Here is a 10,225-nt window from a genome sequence, read left to right as displayed (position 1 = left end):
CGGTTATTACTTACTCAGTTCATTATTAAGAAAATATACAATAATATTTTGAATATTTGTACCTTATTAGAGCCCATACACACATAAAGTTACTTTCTAAACTTTACAAATTAGTGAACTTGTACACATGTTCCCCATCATCCAATACAACATGCAGACATTTTCAAAGTCATTAAGGTCATTGAGGAACCCCATCTATAACGTGATTGCGTCCACAACGTGGCCGAAGGTCATGCATGCGAGCGTACAAGACGTGGCTAAAGGCCACTTCGAAAGTACGCGAGTATACATATATATATATATACACACACATATATATATAGTGTGTGTGTGCGCGTGCGCGATATGTAATTAATTAATACACTTACAAGGGAGGTCTATATCTCCCCCTCCTATTTCCATGAAACTTGGCAGGTGTATAGAGGGGCCCAAAGGAAGAAATACGTGTTTTTGTGTTTCAGCTAAAAAAACTGTTTTAGGGGGCAACCCCCCCCCCTCAAATGTCAAGATGATGAGAAATTGAAGTGGGGATCTGACCGCGAAACTACGTAAATATGGCATAGGAAGAAACAGGGGGCATAGAGCCTCTCTATACACCTGCCAAATTTCATGGAAATTGGAGGGGGGACAAAGAGGTCAGATGATCCCCACGTCAATTTGTCCTCGTCTTGACATTTGAGGCGGGTTTTGCACCCTAAAACAGTTTTTTAGCCGAAACAAAATACACGTATTTCTTCCTTTGTGACCCTCTATACACCTGCGAAGTTTCATGAAAATCGGAGGGGGACACAGGGGTCAAATGCCCACTTAAATTTGTCCTCATTTTGACATTTGAGGGGGTTTGCCTCTAAAACAGTTTTTTAGCCGAAACAAAAAGAAACACGTATTTCTTCCTTTGGGACCCTCTATACACCTGCCAAGTTTCATGGAAATCGGAGGTGGACACGGAGGTCAAATGCCTACTTAACTTTGTCCTCATATTGACATTTGAGGGGGGTTGCCCCTAAAACAGTTTTTAGCCGAAAAAAAATACGTATTTCTTTCTTTGGGCCCGTTTATTCACACACCTGCCAAGTATCATGGAAATCGGAGGGGGACACAGGGGTCAGATCCTCACTTCAATTTGTCCTCATATTGACATTTGAGGGGGTTTTGCCCCTAAGACAGTATTTTAGCTGAAACAAAAAATACGTATTTCTTCCATTGGGCTCCACTATGAACCTACCAATTTTCATGGAAATCGGAGGGGGACACTTAGAACACCTCCCTTGTTAGTTTTATACTTTGTAATTATATAACACTGCATATATCAATTTGTAAAACTGTAACTGTAGAAAAATTGTATAGTTTTTGTATAACATTTCTATCTTGTTATATGCGTTAAAGGTTTCATCCTGGAATGGAATGTCTCACATTTATGTTTGTTTCCATTTCCAATACATTCGAATGAATACATATTCGTTTCAATGGCATTTACAAAATCACCTCTGACATTTTATGTTAAACAAGTAAGATTATTTTTGTGCACGTGTGTGTTAGCCGATGCTTAGCAAAGTATTTTAGGAACAACACTTGAAAAAAATTATTGTAGGACTAACTAATGAAAAATTTCTTTGTAATCGAAGATCATAATACCTTTTAAGGTGTGGTAATATTATAATGGGATTGAGATACGAAACTCTCGGATCCGGATCCGGATTTTCGGATCCGGATCCAGATCCGAAACTTTCGGATCCAGATCCGGAACTATCGGATCCGGATCCAGATCCGGAATTTTCGGATCCGGATCCAGATCCGGAATTTTCGGATCCGGATCCAGATCCGGAACTTTCGGATCCGGATCCGTTTGGCCATCCCTAGTCCAGACACACTTTTTATACGCCCCTGTTTCATATCCATCAATACAATAAAACAGCGAGATGAAATTAGGTTTTTCTTTCTCCGATTCAACTTTCATTAAGGCTGTTGTCCCCCCTAATAAGAGGGTCTGCATACGGTTATGCGTGTGCGTGTATGTGTGTGAGACAGAGACGACCATGGATTCAACCAACAATGATAGTCAGCGTAATTTCCAAGTCAAAATAAAGAAAATGCAAGTAAACAATGTTTTACTGATGATTCACGCTAGTTTATTTTGGGGGTATGTATATGCCAATATAAACATGCTGAATTTTGAATTTCAAATCATGTGAAATGATTAATACAGTCACTTCAATTTGTGAAAAATATGCAGTTTTGGTAAACATACAACAACAAAAGTTCGTCGACTACAACTATCCTTGACGGCAGAAATTAGAATTTAGAGGAAAACTCTCTCCTCCAATAGCTCTTAATCCCTTCCAAATACACTTCTAAGTAATTCTTCCAAGACAATTTAGCAAGATCAAAATTGAACACTTCTTGGTCAACAGGGTTAAGGCTTCTGAAGAGATTGTTCACGTTGTCATAAGGAAAATCCCAGTCGTCGCGGAGAGCGCCCCAACTTAGGTTCTTCATCTCTCGATATATTCTCAGCTGGAGCTTCACCATGCTGTAATAACAGAAATAATAATAATAATAATCGTTATTTAGGTCATTCGATATGGTAGACCCTTGTACACCATGTTCATAACATAGACTAATTTATTTGGAAGTTTTAATTACCTATCTGGACAATGTTAGCGTATGTCGTAACTTCATGTCCTTTTCACAGAAACTACGTATTAGGTACATGAAGATGAAATTTTAGAATTTTAATCCCTCAGCATTCCTAACATTACGACAATATTTATATTATTTAAATGATGAAAGTAAACAATTTAAAATGAATATTGGTACAGAATAACTAAGTCTAACTAATGGAATACAATGAAATGCTATATCTGTACAGGTAATATCAGATTAATCACTCTCATTAAATAATGTAAATAGAAACAACTTTTCATAATTACTATTTGCCGTTATTAAACCACTATCATTATCACTTTAAAAATTGCACAGAGCTCTTCCATAAATCGGATTCTTGTGGTTGCAGTTTTGATTGCTACTGCAATGTTCTTGCCATGTATAAATGTAAATAAACAAATAAGATTTGTAGGTTAAACTTGCATTAGGTTGACTTTTTGCGTACGTTACCAGAATGTCATCCCCTACACCCCCCCAATTCTATGTTGGAATCTTGAGTCAGACATGGTTATTTGTGGTCGTTCTTTCATTAACTCAACACTACAAGCGATTACTCTCATGGACAGAATTAACTGGACGAAAAAAAAAAATGTAGGACTGAAGCAAAGTTAGCATGTGGGCAATACTTGGAAAATGAACCAGTCGATGTCTGACAATATTTCAGAAATGCCAACATCGCCAAGAAATAGGTTTAAGCGAAATAAAAGTACCTCTGTGCATTGATGGCCTTATCAAAAATACATGAATAATTCAGTGTTTCCGACCCAGTACTGCAATCTTCAACATCTCTATATTTTTACATCTTGTTCATCTTACAAATGAAGGGTAAACCACAAGGTAATATTTCAGTGATAATTAAAGATGCATTTTGCAATGACGTACATGTATTGAATTTCAACGTACCTTCTCCTATTACCACGTAAAAATGCCAGTGTATCCATCAGAAAAGCCGGAAACAGTTGAAGGATGAAATACCACAGATGATAGAAAATTGAGCTAGTGAACATAAGTATAAAAACTTTGGCATTCCTATTCGTGTCGATTGCATGCTTCGACATGTATGAAAGGGCAAAATTGTGGCAATCTTGAGATGGGATTGGGTTTACATTGTGTGGAGTATAGTTGTACAATGAAATTTTCCCGCTTCTGAAAAAAAAAAATATAAAATCATAAATTACATTACAAGAATACACACATACACAGAAAGAAAGAGATATTATATATATATATATATATATATATATATATATATATATATGCCGACCCCGTGGCGGAGTGTTCAGCACGTCGCGTTACGACGCCAGGGTTCCCGGGTTCGAATCTTGGCCTGGGCATGAATGTTTGTAAGTGTCCATTCATCAATTTAATCATATCATCGCTTTATCTCAACTTCGCAAATTAGGCAAATCAATCAATCAATATATATATATATATATATATATATATATGTAGTCTTGTGTGTGCATATATGCTTCACTTAAAACTGAAAATCCTAACAATACACTCCCCATTATTACATGCAGTAACGTTTCACAAACTTCTCATATTTTGTAATTCTCCTTTCTTATTTTGTGTCACTTTGTGCCACTTTCTGCTAATCGTGATAAAGGAGATGAATGCTGATGGAATTGATGAAGAGAAACGCACATATCCAGAACTCAAACGTCTTGGTTGTATAATGAGATCCGATGGAATTGAGAGAACAAACAATGTAGTAATGTTGTACTGGCTTCAATTAAAGATAGCTGATTAAAACATTTGATTTCAATATTTGTGCGGTTAAATAAACGAATAATAATAATAACAAAACTAATAATAATAATACGCCAAGTGTTTAAGGAATTCTTGTTCAGTAGAATTAAGACAATTCTATTGCACAATTAAGACAATTTAGATTTACTCAAAAGCCTAGTCAGATGATAATAACATGGTTTAGTTGGTCAAATCGAAGAGAATCAAGTAATACCTGTTCTCGTACAACATGTAAATGTTTTATCGTTCTTAGTTATTAATGTCGTTCTTAATATACGTAGTCTTATAAGAAAAATGCACAGTGAAAACATTTTTGTAACTAACTGTATTAAATTAGTACAAATTATTAAACAATCAGATTATAACATATTAAGTGTGAAAGGTAGCTGTTTGCACAAGAAAATGTCGATCAGCATTAAGATAAATAAAATTAGATAGCCATTTATTTCCATTATACAATATTTCATATATCTATTATAACATCAAATGTGTTACCCAAATGGATACATATTTTAAGTTTTAGGTCATATGCTTGAAATCAGTAATTGGAATTCTATACCCTACATGAAAAGTATCTTTATTTTTACCATTCTGGACATATCCTGTAAAAGTTTAACAAGTCTAATTGGTCGTGCAACCAAACCATGACAATAGACTGAGTTTCCACACACCTTTTCGCTGAAAATAATTTACTGGACCATTCAATTGCAGGGTCTCACTTATCGCACACCCGATTGAGCACCTTCGTTAACTGACGTCACCGTCAGGTCCGTACCCAGGATTTTTTCGAAGGGGGGGCCAGCCCCAAAGGCGAATTTTCATAAATTTTCTCTCATATTATACACTGTGTGTGTGTATATATATATTATATGTGTGTGTGTGTGTGTGTGCGCGTGTGTGTGGGGGGGGCGGTGTATGGGAGAAGGTGGGCAGAGAAATTTGCTCATTTTGTTACGAAATGTTGAAGAAAAGCATTTTCTAACCTATATGTATGCAACCACGTGACAAACATTTGCTGTTGACACTAAGATTTGTTTCTGTCAGAGAGCGGAAAAAAGTGTATGATACGAGTAGACTACAAGTGTGCATAATACAAACAATTGAAATAGCCTACGAAAAGCAACATATGTGAGTGGGGTTGATAGATGAGGGTTCACACCCATTTTGCAAAGTCCCTGACGTTTCCAGGTATTTTACATAACTGTGTAGAAAGATTGTTGGGAAGATAAAACGAAACGTGTTTCCGGTTACAAATTCTGCCAAGCAAAAATCATTTAATTCCCTTGACTTTTCCAGGTTTTGAAAGCTTTTTTTTAAAAAAATAATTTGTTTCCAATGACCTCAGTCCTAGCCTTGTTTTCCTGACTCTTCCAGTTGTCCAGGACTTTGGAGTCACTGCGAACCCTGTAAATAAATTATCTGAAGGGAACGACTAAGTGACTTCACCCTGGCAGTGTGTCTGCTGGCATAGTATTGTTTCTATGGCGTATTTTCGCTTTTAGAATCTTATTCGACAGTAAAAATAAATGCCAGTGGTAACCAAGAAGCTATTAAATGGGGTTGCATACATGTGGGATAGAAAATGCCATTTTCAACGGCTCTTAGCTTCGAAATTTTTGGCCTCTGCACACTGTGAAAGTTGTCTGTTGTACGGTCACAGCACTGTGCATTTATGTTCAAGACAATTACAAGTAGAAAAGATGAAATGTTGCAGTAAAACAAATTCCGATTGACAGAATTTCGTAATTAATAATGTACTTAATTTCTTGAGTGTTTTGGACAAATAACAATATATGTTAAAAGTTCTTCAGGCAATTTTTTGACCCAAAAATCTAGCAACGATTCTGCTGTGAAGTGGATTCTGCCATTTACATAATATTAATTAACCATAAGCCATTGAGTGGCAGAATGGACATCAGTTGCAGAAAAACCCTGATGTTGGAGAAGGAAAACAAAGTTTTTTATCCTTCTGCTCAGTGGTGGCGAAAAGGGATCACAGACCTTGCGGTGTGGGTGGAGAGCTAACTGCCCCTTATATGGTTGGTCTTGCATTGCAGTCATTGAGGAACTTTTCTTCCATAATGTAAAGAGTATAGAAAATTCCCCTCTATTCTAATTATGTGAAACATTAGAGACACTGTAAAAGAAGAAACCATTCCATAATCAAAGGATTCCTATTTGTCGAGTGTCAAACAACTGTTTTTGACTAATAAAAAGTTCAGACAATTTTAAAAATGTACGCAGTATTCTACAGAATGTCCTACATAACCAGTACAATGTCTGTATTGGCACAGAGTCTTTCTTCCCTTATAGCAAGAAGTGTCCGAGCTGAGACGAAAAAGTCGGGACATGGATTAAAAGGAATGGACTAAATCGGAACGTCTGATATCCTTACATCAATGGTTATACAACTAAAATGGCTCAATATTGCAGACTGCAGACTTCTAGAGCCTGCCTCTGTCCAGAAACAACCTATTCAATTGTGCAAGAACAAAATCGAAATTCATGCAAAATTTGAAAAACCATCAACGTAATTTTTCTAGGTTTTTATAAGTTCAAATTAAAATTTTTCCTGGCACGAGGGGCTGTTATGGCCCCCCTGGCCCCCCTTGGGTACGGGCCTGGTCACCGTAATAGTTGGCCTGAAATATTGCAGTGTATTTATGCGAAGAGAACTAAATCCTGATAAGCCTAACCTAACAACGAAGGCATTCCACGCAATGTCGGTTCACGAGGGAACTCAATCGGGTGTGCGACTATGAGAACCTCAATATGAGAACTCTTTAGCAATTTGTGATATTCAACTTGACGCCATCACACATTGCAATTTGGGAAGAAACCGATTCGCACGTGTTAAGGAAAGCGTAGGAGAAGCCTTCTTACAGTGAGATATTTGCGATACTTAGTACGTACACATCTTTCATATGATCGTTATAATTATACCTTGAATCACTTCGGCGAAGATCATACGCACAATGCTTACCCGGCATCAGGATCTGATTTCTTTGCCCGAAATATGGCGGCGGAGCGTCCTTTCGTGCAATGAATTATGAGGAAAGTTGTTCGCTGAATATCATTCATTTGAATTTTTTACATATTAGATTCAAAGTTTTGAGGTGAACTACTGCAATGAACAACAGAGAATTCTGACTTAGAAACTTTTCAATTACAATTTACATAACTTCACGTAGGTAACTTCTGGATATTTATTATACATTATTAACCAATAATTTCTGTCATATATGCTGAATCTTTTACAGATTTTGCATAAAACAATGTTTTTAACAGAATAAAGAATGTGCACAGTACTAATCTAGTAATCTTATTTGTGAAAAAGACTGGTTACTTAGTGCATACCTTTGTAGAGCTGTCTGATAAGAAACTGCTATAATGGCATTTATTGTTAGGTCTACGGGGACGATGCCAAAGCAAGTATTTGGATTGCACTGTGCGGCGTGCATAGCTCCTGTCCATATAGCGACGATGGAACCTGTTGATCCGTTTAGAGTGTCCAACCATCCAGGAACTGGTTCCTTTAGAGAACCTGAAACTAAGAAATGGAAAGTATGTTAATAATAGCATTACAATTCAGTTAGTTAGCATTCACACTGAATTACTAAAGTAAATATTTTGTTAGATCGAAAAAAATACAGGAATCAAGTTATCTTCCTGCATTTAATATTCTACCATTTAATCCAGAGAACAAACGGTTTCACAGTTTTCAAAATTCCATAAATTATGCGAGAGGTCCCTCTGACTTTTAAAGCGTTTTTCTTGAACGAGATGTGTAAAAGTTAATAACGAAATAGAATAACTATGCACTTCAGTGCGATAACTGCATGAAATGTAAAATTAATAACGAAAATCAATTGTGTTGGATATTCACTCTATATGCCCCCTTGCCCTCCCCCTGGACGTCCATGACGATATGTATTAAGTCTTATGATCCAAGAAAGTGGTCATATAGTGCAACCATTCAGCTACACGTTGCAGTCTTATTGGACCAATTTTTGAACTTTTTCAATGTAACCAATGGAGGTTTCCGTATGTCACTTCAGGACAAAACGCGATGTGCACAGCAACTTCGCCTTCGTTAAAATCCCTTCTGCCGTACTATCCCAACGAACTGTAAAATTTAATCGTGAACATTGGGACTCTTCGTAACAGTTTTTGAAAAAGCCTGAAAGTGTACGTTTAGTAGACATGTTACGTGAAACAAATACATAGAACGCATTAAGAAGAAAACTAAGCTTCACGTTACAACTCGCATTAAATATAAGTTCCCTAGCACGACGAGGTGATGATACCTTTCAAAGCAGCTGAAATTTTTGCTTCAGTGCGAGGAAGAACAAGCAGGTGGAAAATAAACCGTTTATCAAAAAATAAACGTAAAGAAGGATAACTCACATTAAGCTATAGGCAATTATCGAGAACCAAACAGATCACTTGAAGAAACAACGATAGTGACGAAATTTGAAATAAACGCCAGTACAGGAAAGTATGTATATCGGAATCTCTTTCAGTGCTTGTCTGTTTGCAATAATAACGGCCTTACTTCAGTACCTAACATTCGGTGCTCAATATGACGACATAATATAACACTCTAAGGGTTAGTGTTATCAGTTGAACGTAGGGGGTGCTGAAGCGGGTGCGGAAGAAAATTAAGGTTTTAGGTCGTGTCCGAAAGGTGCAAGACCGTACTTGAAGCATCCTCCGAGTATGGTCTTGGAGTGCGGTCTTCAAGTCGTGGACTGAAGTACACGTTTTTAGAATTGCACTTCGACAGCAGCGCCAAATACGATCAGTAGATAAAACTGAGTACTCGTTGTTCTCGTCGCGTTTAAACACTTATTTTTCACCATATAAATCACATAGCATTTTCAAATGTTCGTACACAAACATTTCCACACATTAGAAGAACTATAACCAACAACTTGCTGGCCCATAACGTATATCTACCTGTGTCGCTGGCTTTCTACCTCCGTGATTTTGAACAACGAGTGCGGAAACCACGTCACCAACAATCTGCACTGCGAGCTGTGCATTTGCGTACTTCTGTTCTTGGCGCTTTCGAAATGTACTAGGTGACGTCACTTCCGCCAATACCATACTTCAAGTCTGTACTTTGTACCTTCGGATAGAGCCGTAGTAGTAGTAGTAGTAATTAATAGTAATTGGTACATTTCCATGTCATGGCAATTCCTAGTATCAATGGTATTGAGACGAGATAAATTAATGTATAAAACACTACATAGGTTCATATATAATCAGGTAGATAACCAGTTTGATTTTCTGAATAGTCGCATGGTAAAATAGACGTAATTCTAGTCCCAATTGGTCTTGGTCTCTGTGCCACCACTAATCCCCAGTACATGTTCCACTTTAAAGCACAGCTTCGTTCCCCTGTCCATTAAGTTCACCTAACAATGCTTTGAAGCTTTTAGCTGAAATGCCTTCAGTTTCAAACCTCTGCACTTCTACTTACCAACCCCAGGTCTGAAAATAGCTGCAGGGATCACTCCGGCGTATTTCTGCACTAAATTTTCTGTGATGCTTTTGGTGAAGATGTAGGTGTTTGGATAGTCCCGCAGGAAACTACAAAAAGGAAGCAAAAAAAAGTACATTATTTGTGCATATTGAAGAAATGGGATGGTTGAAAACATGACACGTGAAGAGGAATGGATACACCGGATAGAAAGAAGAAAATTAACAATGACGAAGCATTTGAAATGTTAGGCAAAAAAAGGCAATGAAAATGATTCAATGAAGGTAAGTTCACTTGATACTCAGATAGGCTGATCGGGACTGG

At 37.1% G+C, this 10,225-nt stretch overlaps 1 protein-coding gene across 2 annotated transcripts in view; it reads right to left on the bottom strand.

Annotated features, from left to right (window-relative positions):
• Positions 1 to 2,115: 2,115 nt before the first annotated feature.
• The window catches only part of LOC145989275 (putative fatty acyl-CoA reductase CG5065), a 28,351-nt gene continuing 20,241 nt past the window's right edge, over positions 2,116 to 10,225 (bottom strand). For both annotated transcript variants that reach the window (XM_083124603.1, XM_083124602.1), the window contains exons 5-8: positions 9,902 to 10,011; positions 7,774 to 7,966; positions 3,568 to 3,810; positions 2,116 to 2,530 (exon numbers count right to left, since the gene is read on the bottom strand). In XM_083124603.1, coding sequence (XP_082980729.1) covers positions 2,293 to 2,530; positions 3,568 to 3,810; positions 7,774 to 7,966; positions 9,902 to 10,011 — 784 coding nt within the window. In that variant the 3' untranslated portion in view covers positions 2,116 to 2,292. The remainder of the gene's footprint in view (positions 2,531 to 3,567; positions 3,811 to 7,773; positions 7,967 to 9,901; positions 10,012 to 10,225) is intronic.

This window comes from Lepisma saccharinum, chromosome 6, assembly GCF_977018435.1.
Source record: "Lepisma saccharinum chromosome 6, izLepSacc3.1, whole genome shotgun sequence".
In the NCBI taxonomy this organism is placed as follows: domain Eukaryota; kingdom Metazoa; phylum Arthropoda; class Insecta; order Zygentoma; family Lepismatidae; genus Lepisma; species Lepisma saccharinum.
Note: the sequence above shows the minus strand (reverse complement) of the source record. Positions and strands in the feature narration are given on the sequence as shown.